The 25,373-nt window shown below is 33.0% G+C and overlaps 1 protein-coding gene across 1 annotated transcript; it reads right to left on the reverse strand.

Moving 5' to 3' along the window:
• Positions 1–193: 193 nt before the first annotated feature.
• LOC112022502 (3-oxoacyl-[acyl-carrier-protein] synthase II, chloroplastic) lies at positions 194–7,615 on the reverse strand. The gene is made up of 14 exons (XM_024055110.2): positions 7,112–7,615; positions 5,776–5,981; positions 5,490–5,693; positions 4,955–5,065; positions 4,760–4,855; positions 4,534–4,579; positions 4,354–4,433; positions 3,879–3,947; positions 2,814–2,898; positions 2,042–2,196; positions 1,844–1,924; positions 1,249–1,308; positions 965–1,122; positions 194–648 (listed from the first exon to the last, which is right to left on the reverse strand). Exons 1-13 carry the CDS (start codon positions 7,500–7,502, stop codon positions 1,006–1,008), a joined length of 1,701 nt encoding a protein of 566 aa, XP_023910878.1. The 5' UTR covers positions 7,503–7,615; the 3' UTR covers positions 194–648; positions 965–1,005.
• Between the last annotated feature and the right edge of the window lie 17,758 nt (positions 7,616–25,373).

Raw genomic sequence — 25,373 nt, forward strand, 5'->3', positions numbered from 1 at the left:
GTGCAGGGCTAATGTGTGCTCTTTTTTGAGAATTCAATAGTTACAATGGGGTATAGGGATTTCAACTCTGCACGTCTCTGTTGAGCTACACAGCTCTTTGGCTAATATGTGTTCAAACTATTGTTGTTTAGTTACTTTATGGGGTAATAAATCACAAGATTATCATGGATACTGTGGCTGATCTCAAGCAACATACTAGCAAGCACATAGAACATCACATATAATAACATCTATGCAACTGCCAACTCAAAATTCATTACAAATGGCTATCAATACAGTTAGAGCAGCCATCTAAATGTACATGAAAAACAAAACTTAAACAGGCCAATACTGCCATGTAGTGGTGGTTCAAATTGCAGTGGCAAGTATCAAGTATATCAAGCCCTACTTATAGCTTTGTTTATGATAGAAGGAAAAACTTATGACAACAATGGAAGCAAGAGTATTTCATGATAACCAACACGTTAATTTTGAAGCTTTCTCTATCTCAATCCAGGGCCATCCATCTTCTTTCCTGACCAGCCGTCCCAAAGTAATTCTATTGCATGAGGCCATGCAACTAAACAAATTGACGATTGGTACACGGAACATTTCATGACTATTCACCAACTCCAAGATGTTGCCAGCCCATCAATACTAACAGCAAACCTGACAAATACACCATGCCAGTTTTCTTTTTCAATTAACTTGCTGGTAAATTACGCATGCAATGGATGTAAAAGCTGCTCATACTGTTCTACCTCCAGATAGTTCAGAAAAACCTTTTGGTTTTTTAAATTTTTTGTCATAGCATACTCAAAATTGAATGTCAGCATTGAGTGGCCTACATTGGTATCTTGGGAGCAAAAAAAAAAAAGTATTTATCTAGGAAATTGTCTTGAATAATGTGACCCTTGGCATGCTCTCTCTCTCATATCCCAATTTCCATTTACTACAGATAGGAGATATCTTGGAACCCACATACCTTCAGCATTACAGCAAGGTTGGAGTAGCCTGCCAGGTCTTTCACTTGTAAGGAGCAAATATGATTGATGAATTGTGACCACCAAACCCAAATGAATTAGACAACGCTGCCTTAATGATCAGTCTCTCTTTCTTTGGGCCCACCAGCACATTTTTGTCCTGAATTGATATGTTGACATAATTAGATAATCCCGTGCTCGATTCATCATGGTTAAAGAACACATAATGGCAAGGAATATCACGATATAAACAAAAAGTCACAAAGGATGCAGTAGGCAAACATACCACCCCTTCATCTGGGTTTTCCAAGTTGACATTAGGATGAACCCACCCTGTTCGTATTGCCTATCATGAAGAAACACATGTCAATAAGCATTAATCTGCTACATGAGTTTGAATTATGCCAACCCAAGGAAAAAAGAAAAACAATTCAAATAGTCCTTTTGGGAATACTTTCCATTACGAGAATAAATTTATATAGATTATAGGCTAAGTTATATATTGCACCCTCTAACTTTGACCAAAATTCAATTCAGTCATCTAACTTAACTTTCGTTCAATTTAGTCCTAACTTTCACATTTATTCATTTCAGGCCTCTCGATAGTCTTCATCAACAAAGCTCCGTTAGAGACCCTCTAAAGCATCAATTTGGCAGAACAAAATATCGTCATTTAGAGGGTCCCTAATGGAGCTTTTTTGATGGAGACTAACGGGAGGTTTTAATTGAATAAACTTGAAAGTTTTAGACTTGATTGAATGGAATTATAGTTAGAGGACTAAATTGAATTTTGGTCAAAGTTAAGAGGGTGCAATTTGAAATTTAGCCAAGAATATATTTCTTGAATTTAGAATCACAATCTCAGGACATAAATTGTTTACCTGTATCGCTGCAACAGCTTCCACTGCACCAGCTGCTCCTAATAGGTGACCAATCATAGATTTTGTAGAATTCACTCTTAACTGTAGAATGCAGAGATATTATCAGGTATCAGAATACGGTAATCTCATCAAGTATTTGAAATATGGTATCATCAGAAGCAAATGGCATAAAGAACAAACATTATGAATACAAGTTACCTCAGGATTCTGACCAAAACATTGAAGAAGTGCTTGATACTCTTTTAGGTCACCAGCTGGTGTGGATGTAGCATGTGCATTTATGTAATTCACATCTTCCCTAGATACCCCAGACTGAGCTAATGCCTTTTCTACACAAAGGAGAACGCCAGCACCTGTTTTTGGAGGGATATTAGGGACATTAGTTAAGAATTTTAGCACCCAATTTTATGGAAGCAAACAAGGTACAAAAGTGATGATGAAGTCAGGATTTGCATATGGTTCCTTGCCCAAAATATTTAAAAAAATGGTAACCAATTAAGAAGGTATTTTAATTAGATAAAAGCAAATATCACTGTTAAATTGAGGGGTGGAAATACGCATGAGTAAAAGAAGAATTCATAGCAATCCTGGATGTATTAACAGGGGATATGGTGCCAGTCTACCAGAGAGTATAGCTTAGTTGAGTTTTGACAATTATGCAACTGATTTTCAGGTTTTATTGTCTTTCTGTGCCACAGCCTTTGCTATCAAGATTGTGGACATAAAGCAGCAATTCAGGTGGTCAATTTGGTGAACTGCAACTCACTTTATGAGGTAGTTAGTAGCAACACAGTATAGGTGCGGTATCATATAAACTAGTTTAAAAATTATTATGACAGAAAAGAACTCAGGAAGAGTAGAATAGATGCAGGAAATAAGTCCAATGTACATGCTCCCTCAAGAAAAACTATTAAAGAAATGCAACCTTTTCAAGGGTTGAAATTTAAGTACTAAAGAGAAGGCATGTTACCATCAGGATGTGGTTCAGTCATGTGATAAGCATCACAAGTGAAGCTTCCACCAAGAAATTCTGCATAGATATTTGCACCTCTTCTCTGCAAAATAGGAAATCAGCTGGCAGAGTTATTTACAAAAAAGAAACATGATATCACAGGCTATACAAAGTAATGATTGAGCTTCACTGATCACCACTCTTTAGCAAGCAAGAAAATATAGAATTAGAAATATCAGTTCATGAAAATTCAGAGGTAGCTGAGGATAACAAAATAAAAAGTCATCTGATTCACACTAGTAAAATGAATACCAGTGGATATTCCAACATGAAAAAGTGATTTGATATAACTTGAAGAAACTAGAGGGACAACAGAAATGCCATTGAAAATGGGTCAAGGAACACAATGGCTGTTAATCTAAAAGCAAACGAGGCCCAAAGAATAACTGACAAGCTTAAAGGGAAATGCCTACAGACATATAGGACATGGACTTTATTGAGTTAGAGTTAAAATACCTTAGCATGCTTGAAATTTCATAGGTAGTTGAGGATAACAAAAAAAAAAAAATCTAATTCACACTAGTAAAATGAATACCAGTGGATGTTCCAACATGAAAACGTGATTTGATATAACTTGAAGAAACTAGAGGGACAAGAGAAATGTCACTGAAAGTGAAAGTGGGTCACTGAACACAGTGGCTGGTAATCTAAAAGCAAATGAGGCCCCAAAGAATAACTGAAGGGAAATGCCTACAGACATATAGGACATGGACTTTATTGAGTTAAGAGTTAAAATTTGTTAGCATGCATGAAAATTCAGAGGTAGTTGAGGATAACAAAATAAAGAAACATCTAATTCACACTAGTAAAATGAATACCAGTGGATGTTCCAACATGAAAAAGTGATTTGATATAACTTGAAGAAACTAGAGGGAGAGCAGAAATGCCACTGAAAGTGGGTCAATGAACACAATGGCTGGTAATCTAAAAGCAAATGAGGCCCCAATGAATAACTGACAGGCTTAAAGGAAAATGCCTACAGACATATAGGACATGGACTTTATTGAGTTAGAGTTAAAATACCTTAGCATGCTCTAATTCTTCTAAGAGCAAAACCCCGGCTCCTTCACCCATAACAAATCCATCACGATTCTGTTGAATAACAAAAATCAGATGTTATGGTAACACACATGAACTATACCAAGTAAGAAACTAAAAAAAAGGATTGAGACCTTGTTTATGTTCCCTCAATCAACAATCAAAGAAATGAGTGTAATATCTTTAGGAGAATCGCTTAAAGTTCAATTCGTATAGAAACTCAGATCTAGAGCATATTTGCTATCAGTATAAGAGCCGTTGACAACATATAATAACAAGATATTATGAACTTAGCTTCCTATTCCTATTAGAAAATCGAAAATTAAATTCACAAGATCCATAATGTTGATAATCAACAGTTTTGGATAAGTTAACTGAAACATGATATAAAGTTCTCGGATGTAAACAATGACAAAAGAAAAAAGAAGATATGGAAGCAAAAGGATTATTGATAACATACACTGTCCCAAGGGCGCGATGCTTTTGTAGGATCACTGTTCCTCTGGGAAAGTGCTCTGCATGCCACAAAACCTCCCAAGCCTGCACCAACAAGAAAATAATAGGTTATGTAAAATTCATGCTATAACAAGTAGGTGCATGCTAAGATAAAATCAGCATAGGTAAAGTAAAAAAGAGATACCAATAGGTATAATGGCTGCATCTGAGCCACCAGAAAGCATCACATCCTGCATGACAATTTCAGAAGAAAAAGCAACATATATTTAGATTTATTTCATTGTAAAAGTTTTTCTTTTCAAGGTTGCGTCTTATCAACAAATCATTCGATGAAAATATGTAAAGAAGAGACTAATTTAAGAGATTCACACACTTTGTGGCTGAGAAAGAGTTGATTACAAGACACTTACAGCTTCACCTCTAATGATATGGTTTGCTGCATTCATAATACAAAAATTGCTTGTAGCACAAGCAGTAGAGATAGAATAGTTTGGCCCCATCCATCCCTGCAATTTGAATAAACAAATGAGCTGTTAAAAGGTTTAAGACCCAACTTCCAAAACCCATCAAGATGTATCACAAAGTTGAAAAAATAGTAAGTTGACCAGATCCATTGCAAGCATGGCAGAACCCATATTTGTAGTTGCAAATGGTACGCAGAAAGGATTCATCTTCTTGTATGAGATCCTTAAGGCTTCAATCGCATCATTAAAAACCTGTTCACAACACAAAACACAAGAACAAAGTAGTCAGTTACAATTTTCGATAAATTTCAGAATTAATATGCTTTCTCATCCTATCTGCAGGTCACGTAGTTTCATCTAGGGCTTTATACTTTGGATTCCACTTCCTGCCAAAAACCATTACAGCTAGAGAGACAGAAGACTAGCTTGAAAACATTCATTATTCCAACTCTAAGGCATGTGGCAAAAATCAGAACTTGACTTTAAGTTGCAAGTTCCACTGCATTAGGAAACCACAAAGGCAGCAGACATGACAACAACTTACAGATTTCATAAAGCTCTTGTTATCAATCAAATTGAATATCAGCCAGTATAAGCTCTGGCTAACTTAATATTTTCAACCATGTTCCATTCTCATTATATACTGTATATCAAACTGCTGAAGGCTTGATGTTACCTTCATGCCACCCATTGCTGAGCCAATCAATACTCCACATCTCGCTTTATCTAATTCATTCATTACATCTTCTGTAATTCCACCATCTGCCAAGGCTTTTTTCCCAGCAGTAAGCATGTAAAGCATAAATTTGTCCATCCTCTTGGAAAGTTTTGGTGCAACCCATCCATCAGTTGAAAAAGACTTGATCTCTCCAGCAATTCTCTGGAGAAAAAGAACAGTAAGAATTCTAAGAATAAACTGCAGAGCAAGCACCAGAAGAAGAGAAATCTTAAATATGGTTTACCGTTGGAAATTGGGCACAATCAAAAGCCTCTATCTCACTTATGCCACTGACACCCTCAAGCAAATTATTGTAGAAGACATCTGGATCATGACCAAGTGGGGTCACCACACCCATCCCTGTCACAACTACTCGCCTTTGCTTTGTGACTGGTTTCTTTTTTGTTGCGACTTCCTTGGAAGGTTGCACAGCAACAGCCATGGCTTCCCCTAGAGTATTGATAAATGTGCAGTAGTTAGTACATCAGCAAAACTTTTCTATTTTTATGCTTTATCAAATAAGAGTCATGCCAAAGAATAAACATCAACATTAGGGTTTGAATAGATAGGATTGCCTCAAGCCTGCAACATTGACACTACTGAACCAATAAAAGTCAGAAGATGCTAGCAAGGCCCAAAAATCTAATAATCATAAGTCTATTGATGACAATATATTAAAAACAAGGTCAGTGTACCAGACTCAAGTAACCAACCCATTCAACAGAGACACACACAGCTGCATTATACTATGAATAAAAGAATGAACAGCCACAATGCTCCTGTACTTTGCAGCTCTAGAACTTCCATTTCATGCACATGATACGCCAAGAAATGGCCTGATCTTAATTTTCTTCAGAATACTTTTAAGACATAAAATCTGAAAGATGGCCACATAACATAAACTAGACACAACCTAAGTTATGCAAAATTCTAAATCCTAAGTCCAGGCATATCAATCCAACTGCAAAAAGCAGTACATGAATGAATCTCATTTGGTGAAATTAGTTCTCACCCAAAAAAAAGGGGGAAAAATATAAAATATAAAACCCTGTTCGTATATCAATCCAACTGAAAAAAGCAGTACATGAATAAACCTCATTTGGTGAAATTAGTTCTCACCCAAAAAGAAGGGGAAAAATACAAAATATAAAACCCTGTTAGCATCTATTCCCCACTTTCCTATAGCTTTGGCATAAAAGTAATCCAAAGAACTCATTCAGCAATAAGCCAATCCTAAACTTAATTATTTGAATTCCTCATCTTTTCCTATTCTTTATTAGTTCTCTATCCAACCAAATGAAAAGTGAATAAAACCAAACTTCCACAGCACATGAAAAAAGGGGAAAAAACAAATTAATAAAGATTGAAAGAATCATTATTTCATTATCAAATCTCACCTTCAAGAACATAGAAAAAAAAAAAAAAAAAAAAAAAACCCATTAAATTGAGATATTGGAAACAAACAAAGCCAGAACAAATTACACACAAAATGAAAAACAAAATCCCAGATTTCCAATTCCATAAATAAAGAGAAAAAACAGAGAGAAGAATCAATGCTTAGTTTAAGGAATGAGGAGTGCCTGAATGGACGGCTCGATTGAAACGGGTGTGTCTCCGATTTGAAGGGACACGAACATTGGTGGATCCGAAGAGAGAGGAAAAGGGAGCGTTGGAGGCATAGTACTGATTGCAAGGCTCGAAAGCGAGGCAAGAAGTCATGAGGCCCTGAAAGCTGGATCCACAGAGAGAGGAAATCAAGTCCCTCTGGCTCTGCAATTCGGAGCTACATTTAGACAAGAACACCCTCTTCCTCCGACCCCATTTGCTGCCACCAAAGAGTCTCTTGTTGCTGTGCGAGGAGGAACCCAACATGGAAGGGCACGTGGATTGGTCCCCTCCGCACGTGACCGACATGCAAGCAGCCACAAGCCACGTGCACAGCGGAGATGTGACAGACGAGGCTGCAGCCATGTGAGAGAGAGAGAGACACACACAAAGAAATATATATGTATATATGCAAACCACCAATGGAAGACGAACAAGAACAAGAACAAGAAAACAAAAGAAAACCCAGAAGCTAAAATCGAAAACCCAGATGGAAAAAAGTGATTTTGATTGTATTAATGGCGATGAAAAAAAGGCTGTAGGAGATGTTAATCTAGATGATGAAAATGAGAGAGAGAGGCATAGAGAAGAACGGTAGTGAGAGTAGTTGGCGAAGAAGGAGAGGTCACATTCGATTGGTTATATGGAAGATAGCGTAGTAATCTATAGCAGAACAAGTCTTCAGAGTAATTTGGATTAGGAAAGCGTTTGAGACGACAAGTTTTTGATTTTGTGCAATCGGAGTCGTCCTCAGAACAGACCGATAAGTACTCTCTCTCTCTCTCTCTCTCTCTCTTCTCTCTAAAGTCTATACTCTATTATACTCCTACAAAAGAACAAATAAATATATTAAGCGAATAAAATTTAGAGGATCTCTGACCAGAAAAAAAAGAATTGAAAAAAAAAAAAAAAAACCAATCTAACAAAATTTTAAATTTTGGTATTTTTTTTTCTAGAATATTATGTTTATACCTAGAGCACTCCTGCTTCTTCCACTTCTTGAAATGAAATGACAATATTGTGCATGATTTAGAAATAATCCGAATTGTTAGTTACATTGGTAAAATTTATTGTCGTCAAGAGTAATGTTATAATCACAAATTATTTTATAATATTTTTATAAATTATTTTGAGGTCAATGCTTGCTCTCCATGGTAATGTGTTGGTGTCATGGGTTCTTAGGCTGTGTAATCATGCTGCCCACAACTTAGCAAAATGGAGTTTATCTTGTAATTTTTTTGGCTCTTTTGGCAGTGGTTTTTGCCCGAATTGTCTCTCTTCTGTGGTTGTGAGAGAGTCCAATAGGGTGTTGTAGTTTATTTCTTTGTTTTTAATAAAGTGTTCGGTTCATCAAAAAAAATATGGGTAATTTTTACAAGTTCTTATATGAGTCTCACAACTAATATAACTTTTTTACTTTTTAATAATCATTCATCAACTACCGTGCACCTTTGGCGCGATATACCAATAACCAATTAGCGTTTTGGCCTAATGATAAAAAACAATTATCATGGAATATATATATATATATGTGTGTGTGTATATATATATATATATATATAAACTTGCATATATTTATAACGAAAATATTTAAAATTCAGATATCCCTCCACCAATTATTAAATTATTATTTTTTCAAGTGTCCCCTCTACCAACTAACAAATTATTATTATTAAAAAAAGAAGAAGGAAAAAACAAAGATATGATGCCAATTAAAAATGCTATCTCAACATAGCTGCTATGCTATACCTATCACAGTTTTCCCTTATAAAGTAATTCGAGTATAAAAGGGGGCAAAATCATATACTAAACATACTGTAATGGTTAAAATATAAATTGGAAGGCTCTTAATGAGATTGAGTATTTTTTTTGTTTTTTGTTTTTTTTTTTTTTTAAATTACTGCTAGTCAAGTGTAGAACTATTAAGGGACTTAAAGGAGGGGATGAGTGTGCTCCAGTTAGCTCGACTAGTAATATTTCTTGTCGTTGAATTAGAGATTTAAGTTCAAAACCCTATCAATACCAAAAATCAACTAGTATTTTAATCTGATAATCTGAGTAATCATCATAAAGTGAACGGCATAGATTTAAAATTTACCGTATCTCTATATAAAAAATAAAAAAATAAAAAGAAAAGAAAAGAAAGGAGGGATGCCCTTGGATTTTTATTTTTAATCCTATATGTTAATAGGATTTACAATAATGGTCTGTTTGTATACCGCTTATTTTACTAAAAACTGAAAACTTATTGTTGAAAACACTATAGTAAAATAATTTTTAAAGATGGAAATAATGTCGTTGGGACCCAGAAATGCATGGGTATGCGCATTTTTGCATTTTTGATTGGGTTGTAAACAGTGTTGTAGGACCCAGCCAAAAAGGCAAACACAAACGCATGCTAAATAAAATTGAGAAAAGTTTCAAAAAATTCAAAGTAGTCCATTCCGAAACAAAAACAATATATATATATATATATATTAATAAAATATATATTATATATATATATATATATTGTATCAAAGTCAAAACAAATCTTTTGCTCAAAAAAAAAAAAGTCAAAACAAATCTCTTATATAAAAAACTTTTTCCTAAGGGAAAATAAAAAAGAAGATTTTTGCATTATAATTATGTGCTTGTTATCAAACTTTGGTTGTTTGTTTATTTGGGATCCAATTTAAAAGTTGGGACTTTGATATTTGAATATTTTTGTGTTGTCAAACGACACTTAAAGGACCATCTAGGTGTTTGGTAAGATGACTTTATAATTGAGTATTATTATCAATTATATATTTTCCATCTTTGAAATAAATTCTTAATTTAAAGAATTAAATATCAATTTACTGAACATATAGTGAAGATACTTATTCTTAATTTAACTCTTGATTCTTGAGAGGCACATGAATTTTATTTTAGAATTGATGATATTTATTTGTTGATAAACACATTTTATCCACAAGAATTCACAAATTCACTAAAAGCTACATTTGAAAATAGAACTTCACTATTATGAGCATAACATAATTCAACATCTGGATTTTAAAATTTTTTAATTTTTTTTAATTGTTTCATCGACTAAAAAGTCAATACACTACCAATTTGTTTTAAATTGATTGTATTTTTACACACTCTTCTAGTTTCAATTGTAATTATAAAACGAGTACTTTCAATTGTAAATATTATTAATAAAATAAGATTTCACAATAAAATAGAAGATGATATTATAATAGACTTTTGAGTCACATTTTGAATCCCAGATATGAAATTCTGATTTCGTCCGTGTTAATATTTTTGTCAAAAGTCTTGCAATGCAATAAATAAATTTTAGAATAAGTTTTTTTTTTTTTTCATGTGTCTCTTGACCACAACCACTAGTCTCGTGCGCTATTGGTACACTAGTGAGAGTAGCCTGTGTCTTGTTTGCCCGTGGGCGTGGGAGGCATGACAATAGACTTGTGCTTGACCATTGCGCCACGAAACATTTGATTAGGTTATCTTGTGAAGCTACATTGGATTTGCACGAAATTAGTGTTTTCTAGTGTTTGTTTGCATTATGAATGGTTTATCAATTACATCATCCATTGAACACATGTTTGCTCCAGGAACAAAGGTGTCTTTTCAACCAACACTTCTTACATACTCTTCTAGAAATTGTGCATTCCCTGTTAGCTTTACGTATATGCATGAATATACTTAAAAGATATTAATTAAAATACATAATATAATTCTTATGTATATAATTTAAATGTTATTAATAGTCATTCTTATATATTTTTTTTACTCCTTAAAAAATCTTGTAAGAATATTATTAAGTAGAAAATGTAAATTGTCTATTTTTTTTAATTTTTTAAAAATTTTATTTTATGCTCATTAATTATAGACTATTTGGTTTTTGTACGCAATAACTTACCTGGATGAATATTTATAATATGGTCTCACATTTGACTCCAAAATTAAGAAATAAAATCCTCTTTAAAAATAAATAATTTATGACACATGATGTAAAATTGGACTTTAATTGTAGAATCTAATTAGATTTTTTCTGAGCTTTACCTATTACCATATAATAGATATATAGATTACCTCACTGATGTGCCCTATTGTTGTTCTATTAACTATAATTAATGGCTCTCTCTAACTCTAAGGTATAGTATGCATGATCTCTATTGAGCTAAAAGACTTAGAAGCACTATATTCCGCAACCTAATGGTAATAGTAATGCCCCTTGCAAAGTTAGTAGCCTCCCTCTGATGCCAAAGCTTCAATGACTTCAAATTGGTTCATTTCCAAGAAAAGAAGAAGAAGATTAGAAATGGTTATGTATCCACATTCTCATTTGGTTCCATCCTGTCCCAAAGGATCTCATTGCATTGTCAACATCCCGAGAGACCATTCAGCATTCAAACATGGGCTAGCTAGACATCTTATTAAAATAAACTTTACATAACCCCACTTTTAGGATTATAAATAAACCGAACCCTTTAGAACAATTTAGGCTCTATTTGGGGAAATTTTTTTCTTTATTCGTTGAATATAATAACAAATGAGTTAAGCTCAAACTTAAGCTTATACTTAGCGATTAAATTAACTGAGGTCAAACATAATAATATGTTTATGAAGAAACATATTAAATTAGCTATTCATTTTTTTTTTTTCAAAATTTTTTTGAATTGAAAATTTTGTTTCAATGATAATTCTTATCTAACAGGCAAATCATATTTTACTTTACCTTTTCTCCATTTTAATTAATCAGACTTAATGCTTCAAATATTTTTTTTAACATATATACAAACACTGGCAGATTTAATTGGAAAAGTTACCAAAGTTGGACCCGTTGAACAAGTTCAAATTGACAACAGCTACACAAATATAAGAAATCTTCAAGTTCTCCTACATGAAGAACGTTCATTTACTGCCAGTAATTACAAATACTGTAAACATCAAATTAACCTTTTAAATATTTATTGAATGCTGATAACATATCTTCAAGGATAGAGAAATAAAACTTTCATTGTGAGATGGAGTTGCTGTAACTAGAGGTGTTCACCAAACTGCATAAACCGCATAAACTGCACTAAAACCGCCCGCAAAATGGCATAACCACATCGCACAGCAAGTAATGTTGCACCACACCACACCGCGGTTTGCGGTTTTATAATAAGAAAACCGCACAAACCGCATCGCACTGCACCCTCTCTATATATTAATATATTTAATTATTTTTAATATTAAATATATTATTAATAGTTTAATAACCCTAGTTTTCAAAAAAAAAAAAAAAAGTTTGATAATCCTAGCAAGTGTTGATTAGGAAAACTAGCCCAAAATAAAGAAAAACTAGCTCAATAGTTTAAAACTTGAACCAAAACAAAGGAAAAAATTAGTTTTGAGCTGGGTAGAAAAAGCCCAAAATTTGAAAAATATACCAACTTCAAATCATTCAAACCACATCTTATACACCGCATCGCATATGTGACCGCAAAAATGAGATGCGGTGCGGTTATGGTTTTGGTTAAACTTTAAACCGCATTGCACACCACACCACATATGTGGCCACAAAAATAATGTGCGATGCAATTATAGTTTTAGCAAAACCGCACCGCAAAATGCAGCGCTAAAAATGGCCCAAAATCGCACCACACCACATTGCGAACACCCCTAGCTATAACAATTATTAAAAATGACTTCAAACAAGATGAAGATCCATATATAATTAGTGTTACTTCAATGATTGTAAAAGCATTCCAAGGTCACGAAAGATAAATGATATATGTATATGTAATTTTAAAAAATAAAACATAAATAGTTGTGTATAACAAATCCTTCGACGTGTTTTATGGTTTTTTTAGGCAAACTGAATCTTAACACCACAAGTGCAAGTAGAGTTTATGTCAATTTGAATATTATAGATGGTTATGAGCTTATTGACAGGTTCATAGACATTTACTTTAATAATTCTCTATGATGGATTACCAATGGATTTTTTGTTTAATTCATCTCTTATTATGTTGAGATATAAAGCTATTGAGGATGAAGGAGATAATGTTGTTTGACATATTCCAACACATGACAAAAAACCAAAATCTAAATCAGAATTGTTAATGCAAACTACGATGTCATGGGAAAAAAATTAAAGCATTGGAATGGGTGGAAGGAGTAAATGTTTTCTTTATATTGAACTATTTCAAATCTAAATTTTTATTATTCAGACTAAAACTAACCACAATAAATGATCGCAAGAAAAGTTTTTTACTTGCTATGCTGATATTGTAAACATGGAAGCAGAATTTGGATGAAATTATATCTCATGTCAACTTTGCAAACAAATAGTAAAGTTGCAAAATAATATGTTTTGCAAATTTGAATCTCAATTCCCTATGCCTAGGTGACCAAATTGTTACTTACTTATATTATATAAATATGAAAATGATTGCATAGGAAAGCAAAATGATAATTGCTTTAATTATAAATGTAAAAATAAGCTTATTACTGTTGGAATTATACTTAAAAAGTAATAACTCAAGAGAAAACAATATATACATCTATCAATTAACAATTATATCATGTGCATATGCAATAAAAATCAACAATAAGATGTGAGAAATTTACATACTAGATTATGTTATTCAAGGACCTCACAAGCAATCAGGATGCTCTCCCCAGCTGGTCAGGATTAAAAAAGCTTTATTTTCTCTTTCACACCCCCTTGCAAGGTGGCCTTGACAATATTTATAATATTCAGAAAGGACATGACCAGCCATAAAATCTTCCTATCGTAATAACACTTCATGTAACAGAAATGTTACATTTGTTAATAAACAACTTTATTAATTAGATTCATTAATGAAGAAGTTCATTAATGTGTTATTACTTTTGTAACTCCATGCTAATACATGGATACATCTATCGTTCATATCCAGAACTACTATAATGACAACACCTTTAATAGGAATTCAAGTTACTGGTATTGACACGATAGATTTATTAAAGCCAACACTCAACTGCATGAATCTCATTATGGAAGGACTTCCGAGATTATTATGCACTGACCATCGAAAGACTAGCCCTTATTGTCTTCCATAGTCTGAGCAATTTTAACTTGCACCTCCTTTCCATCATGGTCCAACAATGTACCTATCAGAATAGGCTACATCATGATGGATATGGTCAAGTCAAGGACTATAATAAATAAATTCATAATCTTAGTCTACTAAATCAAGTAGACCTATTTCAATATATCAATATCTTACATCATAAAAATATTGCATAATTTCATAAGAGACTGAACATTATTTGTTAATAATAAAGGCATTATATATATATATATTATGTTGGCCACATTATTCTAACAATTACATTCTCTAATTTCTTTCATTATTATATTCAGTTACTAAGTACAAATCCAAGTGAAAGATAACACCTTCTTTTGTTCTTTTTGATGACAAAGTAGAAAAAATAATTCAAAATTTTGCTTTGGAACTTTCTTCAAAAGTATCTAATCTAACCATTTCCAATTTTTGTTAATTATTCAAATTTCTTAATATTCTTCATTTGATGGTCATATATATTGAAGCAAAGTGCAAGAAATTGACAATAAACAGGCTCTTACTATGAAACAAAGACCAAAACCAAAATATCAAATTGTGGTCAATAATCAATCATAGAAACATTATGACAAACATATAGAGAGCAATTCCAATAATCACCACTAATATGAACTGTGCAACAATCTAATTCAATTCCAAAAAAGCAAAATATGTTAAAGTATTTCTAAAAATGATAAAATCTTGAACATATCCATGTCATAATTAAATTACATTAACTATTATTATATATGTTTAATAACCCATAACACTACTATAATTGACAGTTTTCGTGCGTAGCACAAGTTACATACTAGTAACATTAATAAAGTCAGGCACTCCTATTTGATTATTCGGCCAGCACGTGAGCACACCATATAGATTTACAGGACAGTTTGAGATTTTAAATTTTTTTTTTTTTTTGATAGAAGACAGTTTGAGATATTGTATACACCTGTATACAGTATCTCGGTAATGTATACAATATTTCAACTACTAAACCCATCGTCCCATATAGTATACTTTTTCCAGGTTCCAAAGGTTGCTTAAGCCTTTTGTTTTTTTTTTTTTTGGGTTTTTTGGTAGAACTTTTGGATGTTTCGTGTGCAAGTGTGTTATAACTCCTCTTCATCGAAAAAGAGATATTGTATACATCACTTAGGACTACGAGTAGAATGTATAGAAGTGTAGATGTCAAAATGATGGGGGGCAAAAAGAATAAAAAAATTCAAAGAAAGATAGAACTTAAAGCCTTTTATACACTAAGTTGAGAGAGAAAATGACATGGAATGAGAGAGGATTTTCATATCTCATTACTTTTTTAATGATAAAATAATAGAGGATATATTAATAAACAAAATATAGATCTTTAATAATTTTTTAAAATTGTTTTGAAAAAACAAAAGTGCACAAGAGGGGAGGGTTACAACCTTTACCGTGCAAAACAACACGGAAGAAGATGAGAATCAATACACTCACTAGTATAGATCAAGGATCCTTGAAATGCCCAATCTTGGCTATTTATACACTAAGTTGTTGGTTATGTTACCTCATGATGACATTGGTCTGTTTGGATTGAACTTATTGTTACTGAAACTGAAAACTGAAAATTGAAAATTGAAAATACTGTAGCAAAATAATTTTTAAATGTGTAAATAGTATCGTGAAACCCATTTTTAATATTTTTTAGTGCGTAAACAGTGACAAACAATTCATGAACAGTATTTTGTCTCTGAACAGTAAAATCATGTGATTACATGATTTTACTGTTCACTTTCGAAAAAAAAAAAAAAAAAAAGGAAAAATGCAAAACGCAAAACGTGGACTCAGCTTTCAGCTGAGTCCAAACGCCCTCATTGTCCATACTCCGTAAAAACAACTCTTTAAGAAAATATTGATTCCAAAAAAAAAAAAAAAATCTCTTTAAGAAAATATTGATTCCACGTGTAAGAAAATAATTAATCAAATGTGTCATAAGTCATATTAAATTAAATGTAAGTCTAGCACATGTTTAAAGCAATTAATCACATGTTTAAAACAAGTAGTCATAATTAATGACATGTATCATTAGTTTATGTATATATGTGATATTATACTGAACTAAATATTTGTTTTACATATTATTGGCCATATAATCAAAAGGCACCTTTCCTCCGAGTTTTCTTTTGTGTTAACAGTCTTATAAGCTATATTTGAATCTAGTCTATAATTCTTTCTATCAATCTTTCTGCCCCATCTATTGTGAGGGGAAAAATGTATTTTGTTTCCAATTTCTTTTAATTCTTTAATTTAAGAATTCATAACATAAACATCAAATCAATCTTTAAGAAAGCATATAAAAAATATTAATTACTGTAATTCTGGTATTAAGAAAGCACATGTGTCATCATCTTATGCTTGCAAAAAGTGACACATGGTATCATTGTGTGTATCCAAGAGTTTTAAGGATTCAACTTTTATAAAATATTATAAATACTTAGGGGAAAACTTTAAGATCTTTAGCAATCTAGACATTGGTGGAGTGAAATAGGAGTGGATACATCACACTAGCCTAGTGTTGTCCACCACCCGCCTAGACCCGAAGACTTGCCCGAACTTGACGCTCTCCACCCAATAACCGCTTGATCCAAGCGATGGTTCAGTAGACCTCAGGTCACCAGCGCCAAGACCTAATGTTGTCGGTTCGAGTGGCAGTTTGGCTATTTGAGAAATCGGTGAACCCAACCCGTTCGAAGACTTGTTCTCTCCTGATCAGAAATCGTGAGTTTTGGTCGAAAATCCGGTAAGCCCAAACTCTAACTCCGCCGATATAAGGAGATTTCGACTAGATCTTGACAGATCCAACCAGATCTTGACTAGATCTCGATAGATCATGAGGAATATCGGCCAAATCTCATTAGATCTAGCCAGATTTGACGAGATCCAGCTAGACTTGGGCCAAAATCTGACAAGATTTGCATAGCCAAAACTGGCTGATACACACTTGAAATCGATACAACTCAATCCGGCTGATCTGAAACTCCATTCGGTTAGTTGTGGGTTAAAATCTCCCTCACCTGATGCTGTTTAGTTGAGTCCGGGTTGGGCACAACCCGTGGTCAGCGCTACACTAGCCAATGCTTAAAAGTAGCAACTGAAAACAAAGGAAAAGATAAATAAATAATAGCCCAAAAAACTAGAGGAAAAGATTATCCAAATATGTATTGACAATATTTTTCTTGACAGTACGATCAGCTGGAAAAAATTCTGGTGATCATAAGTTCGTTATCCAAAAATTCTCGTCTCAGTGGTCAATTTTTAAGAAAAAAGTGACGTTAAACATTGCACGAGGTAGCACTGAAAAAAAAAAGGAATGGAGTTCAAACTAATCAACATCAACAATCACGTTGGCAACGTGAAATTTTTTTTTTTTTTTTTGGAGAATGTGGCAACGTGAAATTAATGGTTGTTGCAAAAGTATATAATGGCGGCAGACGCATAACTACACCTTCATTTTCAAGGGTTCAGGTCTTAAAGAGATTTCGCTTGCGTTTAATACTAAAACATTGGGCATAATACGAACACCATATATGTCCGAAGACATTGGATATAACATTCATGTGTTAGTCTTTTTTCTTTTTTTTTAGAAAAAAAATACTAGTATATAACACATGCAAACGTGTAGATGCATTTAAAATTAAATACAATTTTTATAATAAAAATATAAATAATTAGTCAAATTAATTTTTTTAAAGTAAATGTAATTAGTCACATGTTAAAATTCTTACGTAAATTTAATACTACGTATGTTAATTTTTTTTTAATTTTTAATAAAATAGAATGTGTGATGATTTTTGTTGTGTGATGATTTTTAATGAGTATATGTGATTGATTTTTAATTTTTTTTTTTTAATTTTATAGTTCATTAATAATAAATTCTTAGTATTTTGCTCTCATTAACTCACTTGGCACAAATATTAAAAAACTTAAGTAGATAATTATTGTATGATCCTCACATAAATTTAGACACATGATGCAAAATTGGATTATAATTTCAAATTCAAATTAAATTTTATTTAAGCTTTATATATATATATATATATATATTAGAAGACTAAACCAAAGCTCTTACCAATTTGAAATAAATGTTGTCTCTTATAATCTATATATACTATAAAACCAAAGACTTTTAACTATTTGTTGACCTCCTTAAAATTTGATACATAAGTTTTGGAGGCTTCACAATTTTCCACCTATTTTTTAAAATTTTAATTTTTTTAACTAACCCCTTCATGCAAGTTTTGAAAATCCCGACTACAAAAATTTTATCTATGAAAAAGCTACAGACGCATAAAACCACCCCATTGATAGTATACCCACCAAGCTAATGAAGCCAATCCAACCAATTTTGAGCGGCCCAATGTCTTACCCTTTTATTATTAGTGCATTCACACTATGTCATTCTCAGATTGTTGCAAATAGAGACTAACTCATCGTTTTATTATTGTTTTATTTGTTGTTTGTATGAACGAGGGCAGAGTCTCTGTTTCAGTGTTTTGACAATTGACTGAAATTTATATTGTTCTTTGAAAGCTCAAATTTAAATATTTTCTTTTTTCACTATAGTTTTTTACTGAGTAATTTCTTTTTCTCTTACTCTTTTAACAGAAGCTTTGACAGTTCTTTTTATCTAATAATTGAAAGCCGTTAGTGCAAATTTAAAGGACAAAGCTTTTTGGGTTTAAGAATCTTTTTGTACATTGAGTTTTGTCTAATATGCATGTTTATTTTTCAAAATTAGTGATATTATGCACTGAAAATTTGGTTTGAAATTGGGAATTATTATATCATCTTCTCTATAAATAAGATTAAGCTTCAACTTGGGTTGATGATCTAAATGATAGTGTAGCTAGCATGTTCCTCTTCCATTTATCTCATGTTCACTTTGTTTTTCCATTTACCTTTATTAAACTAACAATTTTCTATCTTAAATGGGGTACATGTTCTGCCGTTTATTCTCAAATAAAAAAGGGTACACATTTCTTCTTTGGAATCAAACTTGCAGTGTTGGGTAGGAAATAAAAGTTTTGAAAATTAGGTCCAATAGATGCAAAACCCAAAATAAGGTTTTGCTCTAAAATTCCTATATATATATATATATATATGGCCTCTTATTTGAAGATATGAGAGTTTAAACTCTCAATCTATAAATTAGTTTCCTGAGTTCCACCAAAATCATTTGACATTCACCAATTATCATACTCTTACTCTTCTTATTACAGTATGAGGACATTATGTCTTCCTGTGGACGACTAAATTTCTCGGTTCGAAATGAGTCAAACAAGTAAAAATAGTTGCACAAATGCGAATTTGTATTGATGATTGTGTGGTACAATTCTCTGTGATTACAAAAGAGTTATCCTCTGATTCGATCTTCTTGAAAGACTTGTTGATTGGAGTTGTGGTAATGTGATTTTGATTTGAACACAAGATATCCTTCAATTTGGTTGAGGGATAGATTGAAGATTGTTGAAACGGAATTACAATGAATCTCTGGCTATGAGCTTGTTAGAAATCCTTTGTTCTTCACGTTCTTCGTATGTTCTTTGTGTTCTTGGTGTGTTCTTCGTCTTCGAAGGTTTGTGGTAGAAGTTCTTCGGTGCTTTAGAGGTTTGAATCCGTAGAGCTTCGCTGATTTGTGATTTGTTGAGGTTTCTGGAGGCTTTTGAGCTTGATTCCAGTGAGTTTTGAGATCTAGGAATATGATTTGGATGATTCCTCTTTGAATGTTCTTCGTATTTGAAGGTTTGTGATGGAAGTTCTTCAATGCTTTAGAGGCTTGAATCCGTAGAGCTTCGTTGATTTGTGATTTGTTGATGTTTTCGGACACTTTAGGCTTGATTCCCGCAAACTTTTGGATCTAGGCGGATGATTTGGATGATTTCTCATCGAATGTTCTTCGTATTCGAAGTTGAAGTTCTTGGAGGCTTTAGAGCTTGGTTCCGGCAAAGCTTCTGGACTTCTGAGTGCTTCAGATGGCTTGGTGCCCTCTTTCCAGCTCTCTTCCTTATCTCCAGATCTCTTTGAAATGCCTTAGGAAGGCTTCTATTTATAAGAGTTTGGGGGTAGGTAAGCGACATGTGGCGGAGTCTGATTGGTGACACGTGGCAGAGCTTGATTGGTCCGCTTATGTCATCGTTTGCACGTGCTAGACTGATTGTGTCATCGCTTACACGTGCGAGACTGCTTATCTCATCGCTTACATGAGTGCTGATGTGTGATTGGTTTCTGCATGACACTTGGCAAATTTCTATTGGTTTTTGAATAGTGATAGTAAAACCTAGCAGCAGTATGTGGCACTTTGTCATTGGCTGTATTTTGTGGACTTGGTAGTGTGACGTGTCAGCTTGTGATAGGTCGGGAATTTTCCTTGTCTACACTTCCAGATTTACTTTTCTGGGCCTATATTCATGAACTAATTTGAAAAAGTTTTTTGTCCATCTTCTATATCATTACCACTTTATCGGTGTATCCTTGCACATAATGATGATGATTTAAACCTTTTTCACTAATCTCATATAAAATGGGTTGTTCAAACTTCAAAGTGCCTACATGTAAGAACTTTTGGAGTCATAATGGGTTAGGAAGAAGTCACAGACTTAATTTTAAGAAGTCCCTCTATTAAGAGCACTTATATATTTATATAGTGTAGTAATTCTTTTTTCTTCTATACTTATCAAAGCAAATGTAAGAGCACTTTTTTTTTTTTTTTTTGGTATTTGTAAGAGCACTTTTATGTTAACGAATTTAACTATACATGAATTGCATTCATGTAGCATAAGTTTTTTGTTATCATTTTCAAGTCATAGTACCTTCAAGTAAACTGAATAGTTTTAATATTTATTTAATTATCTTGTACATTGCACGGGTTAGCGACTAGTATATTATAAAAGTTAGATCCCACCATTGGTGTATACACAAAACGATGACAAGTGGCGCGTGTTTTTATTTATTTAGAATGAAGTTGACAAATAAAGCCACATGTCAAGTAGTAATTTGTCTATAATATAACACATTTGACATGTGTCAATACCTTCAATTATAGAATGAATTCATTTCCTAAATGAATGGTATGTTATAAATATTATGTATTTAACACTCTCGAAGGTAATTGTGTAAGTATAATTGTATATATTATTTACAAATCATTTTGTTGTTGCTATTTACTGTTCACATTTTACTATTTGATAATAATAAATAATAATAATTAATTACGTTTGAACTTTGAAGCCTTATAAACGTTGTATAAAATCTTTTTAAAAAACATTTTATAATTATCTAATTTTCAAAAAATAAATCTTAATTTCAATATATATGTGTGTGTTTATAATATATTATAAAAGTTGAATCCCACAACTGGTGTATACACAAAACGATGACAAATGACGCATGTTTCTATCTATTTAGAATGAAGTGGACAAATAAAGCCACATGGCAAGTAGTAATTTGTCCATAATATAACACATTTGACATTTGTCAATACATTCAATTATGATAGGCCAAGAATGTATTAACCCCTTATGATGAATTAACCAATTAATTAGCCAAGTTAATTAATTAATCAGATTAACATACAATATGCGTGGCAGCACAAACAAATCACCAACTAAAATAAAATGCAGTGGAAAATAAAGTTGACACAGTGATTTGTTTACGAATAGGGAAAACCTCCAAGGCAAAAACTCCACCGGGTGATTTTAAGGTCACCACTCTCAAAAATTCACTATTATCACAACAAGTGGTTACAAGTAAAGGAATCCCAATACCTTATACCAACCTACAGTTGAACCCTTACCCTAATATCCAATTGGACTTGTTCTGTAATAACAATCTCTCCTTTTAATGCACGGCTCCCAGTAAGTGACTAACCAATCTAATGCACAGATCCCAGTATGCGACTTACTTACCAACTTGAGAAAGATGTTGGCTGCAAAGTTCTTCAGTTCATCAACACAATGAAGATCACGAAACTCCTTGGTCACAAAACTCAACGACATACAAACGCAGCAGCTTCTTCAAGAGAAAGATGAACTAGGACAAATTCTGTCTCCGGTCACAATTTGTATGAACAAAACTTTGCCTCACACTTGCGCAACCTTTGATGGCCCTTAAAATAATCCTTATATATGTTTAAGGTTGTGACAAAAGAAAGCCCAAACATCTATTTGTGGATTGGATGAAAATCAGAACTAAAAATTTGTTTTTCATAAATCTCGATAGATAGGTTATTTATCGAGCAGCTATGGAGCACCGGGCTTAAACAGCCTTTTAAACCTCAATAGATGCTATCTGTCGAGTTTTAAAAATCAGCACTTCTTCACTTGATTCTTGGACAGACTTGCATGGCTTTAACACTTGAACTTGAAACATTTTTCCTTGAAGCATTAAACACATCATAGATTTACCCAATTACAAGTAAAGTATGTTTTGTCAAAGGATTAGCCAATTCTATATTGACATATGTTCCTAACATGATTTACATATATCTTAACAAATTATAGAATGAATCCATTTCCTAAACTAATGGTATGTTATAAATATTATGTATCTAACACTCTTAAAGGTAATTGTGCAAGTATAATTGTATATATATATATTTACAAATCATTTTTTTGTTGTTGCAATTTATTGTTCACATTTTGACCATTTGATAACAACAACAACAATAATAATAATAATAATTAATTACGTTTGAACTTTGAAGCCCTATAAACGTTGTATAAATTCTTTAAAAAAATTATAATTATCTAATTTTCAAAAAAGAAATCTTAATTTCAATATATATGCTCTCTCTCTCTCTCTCTCTCTCTCTCTCTCTCTCTCTCTCTCTCTCTCTCTCTCTCTCTCTATATATATATATATAGATAATTTAATTGTCTAAACACACAATGTTTTTTCATCTTCTAAACATTAATAATTTTTATTTTGAGAAAAACTTTATTGGTAATTGGTAATGCATACAATGTTTAATTTAATTATCTAACTTCCTCACCTTCTCCTTAAATTAATTATCTAAACATACAATGTTTCCACATCTTTTCAACTTCCTCACCCCCCTTATTGGTAATACATTTTTTTTTCTTCCTCTTCATACTTTCATATTTAAATATGTTCTTTCTTTGCCCCTCTTTTGAGTTCAAGCTTAGAAATTGTGATTGGGTAAATTTTCTACCCTTACATTTTTGTTTATGATCTCTTCTGGTGTGTGTGTGTGTGTGTGTGTGTGTATATCTTGATGCCTTTTTCCCCCTTAGCCTTGACCTTGACAACAAATAGTGTTTATGCTTAAAAGAAAAAAAAAAAAAAAAAAAAAAAAAAAAAACTCAATGATGTTGTCATCATTTTTGTTTGTTTTTTATTTGTTAAGGGAGTTATTTTTTATTTTATTTTTTTTTTTTTGAGAATCCAATCCGTGGGAATTTTTAATGATAAAAAAAAAAAAAAGGCTTATCCGCCAATACAAGACTACTAATATCTGGAGGAACATACTCCATCCAAATTGTTAAAGACGAGCAATATCTTGCTTTTTTTGTCAAGGCATCCGCAACACAATTACCTTGCCTATAAGTATGAGAAAAACTAAAGTTCAGTAGAGATTTTGCATACAACAAAGTGTCTCGAAAAAGATGGCCAAAAGCAGATTGAAACATATCACCATTTTGAAGAGCTTTAATGATAGTTTCTGAGTCTCCTTCCAAAACGGAATTGCGAAGACCTACTTCATGGACAAAAATGGCAACTCTTCTAGCTGCTAATAATTCCAAAAGGGTGACCAAAGAGGGCTGTGGTATTTTTTCTAATAGGGCTGCCATCACTTCACCATCGTGATTCCGAATTACCACACCTAAACCAGCCTCACCTGTGTCATGGAACATGGCACCATCAAAGTTTGTTTTGTACTCACACTGGTCTGGTGGTCTCCATTTCACTCCTGTGGGCCTGGGCAGCTTCGGCTTTGTCATCCTAATCGGATTATGGAGAGATAAAAATCTCTTTGCTTCAAATACAACCCGATTCAAAGGAATGATCTCCTCCTTCAATTTGAGTTTGTTTCGTCACGACCATAGGAACCATGCGATGACTGCAAATAGTTCCAACAAGTGTGGCTTCTTAAGGACTATCTCTACCAGGTTCTTGAAAGTACCATTAGAAGCATGATGCCTATTAATCCAATTGAAGTCCACATCCCAGACCTGATGAAGACCCTCACAATCCTATAGTGCATGAAGACAAGACTCGACCTTTGAAGAGCACTGGTGATAGGTGTCATTGTCAATAATCCTCCTTTTCTTCAAATTTTCCATTGTCAGCAACGCAATAGTGCAAGCTTTCCTCAAGAATTGTTTTACCTTCCCCGGCACATTAGCTTTCTAGATTTTTTTTTCCAGAAACCTCTGGACCTCTCAGGATTTGAAACAGATGCTGCACCAGAATTTTCCTCACTGCACAACCATTGATAACCCAAGCTTACCACATAGGATCCATCATTACTCTTCGGCCAAAATAGACAGTCGGGTTGGCTGGTGGTGCACAAAGGGATAGCTTTTATTTTTTGAGCTTCAAAAGGCAGGAAAATGCTATCAACAAGGCTATCGTTCCATTCATTTTTTTGTGGATCAATAAGGGCTGATATGGTGGCATTTCTGAAGGCCAAGGAGCGGGGTGACAGGATTCGGCCTTGAGACTCCCTAAGTAGCCAATTGAACTCATAAATCATGATTTGAGTCCCATCTCCTATCCTCCATTTTGCTCCTTGTGAGATAATTCTTCTAGCATGGAGGATGCTTTTCCATACAAATGAATCGAGGAAACTTTTGTGTCAAAGACAGACCCATTCAGAAAATATTTCTCTTTGAACACCTTATAGAAGAGTGATTTAGTGTCATGAACTAGTCTCCAAACTTGTTTTTCTAGCATCGCTTCGTTGAACTTGCATAATTCCTTAAAACCCATACCTCTCTCCAATTTTGGCTTGCATAAAATTTCTCACTTTTTCCAATGTACTTTCCATCGATCACCCCATTGACCCCACCAAAATTTCTGAATCATCATCTCTATGTCTTTATAAAGGCCTACCGGTAAATAGAAGCAACTCATAGCAAAAGTGGGGATTGCTTGT

Source organism: Quercus suber, unplaced genomic scaffold (genome assembly GCF_002906115.3).
Source record: "Quercus suber isolate HL8 unplaced genomic scaffold, Cork oak 2.0 scaffold_131, whole genome shotgun sequence".
Lineage (NCBI taxonomy): Eukaryota > Viridiplantae > Streptophyta > Magnoliopsida > Fagales > Fagaceae > Quercus > Quercus suber.

What these genes read in the sequence shown, in the direction of transcription:
- LOC112022502 (XM_024055110.2), bottom strand. Translation starts at nt 7,502, where the DNA reads ATGGCTGCAGCCTCGTCTGTCACATCTCCGCTGTGCACGTGGCTTGTG. An exon ending in ATTGTGCCCAATTTCCAACG is followed by an intron (nt 5,694 to 5,775) that starts GTAAACCATATT and finishes CTTTTTCTCCAG; the next exon opens with AGAATTGCTGGAGAGATCAA. An exon ending in AAGCTGTTGCAGCGATACAG is followed by an intron (nt 1,309 to 1,843) that starts GTAAACAATTTA and finishes TCTTCATGATAG; the next exon opens with GCAATACGAACAGGGTGGGT.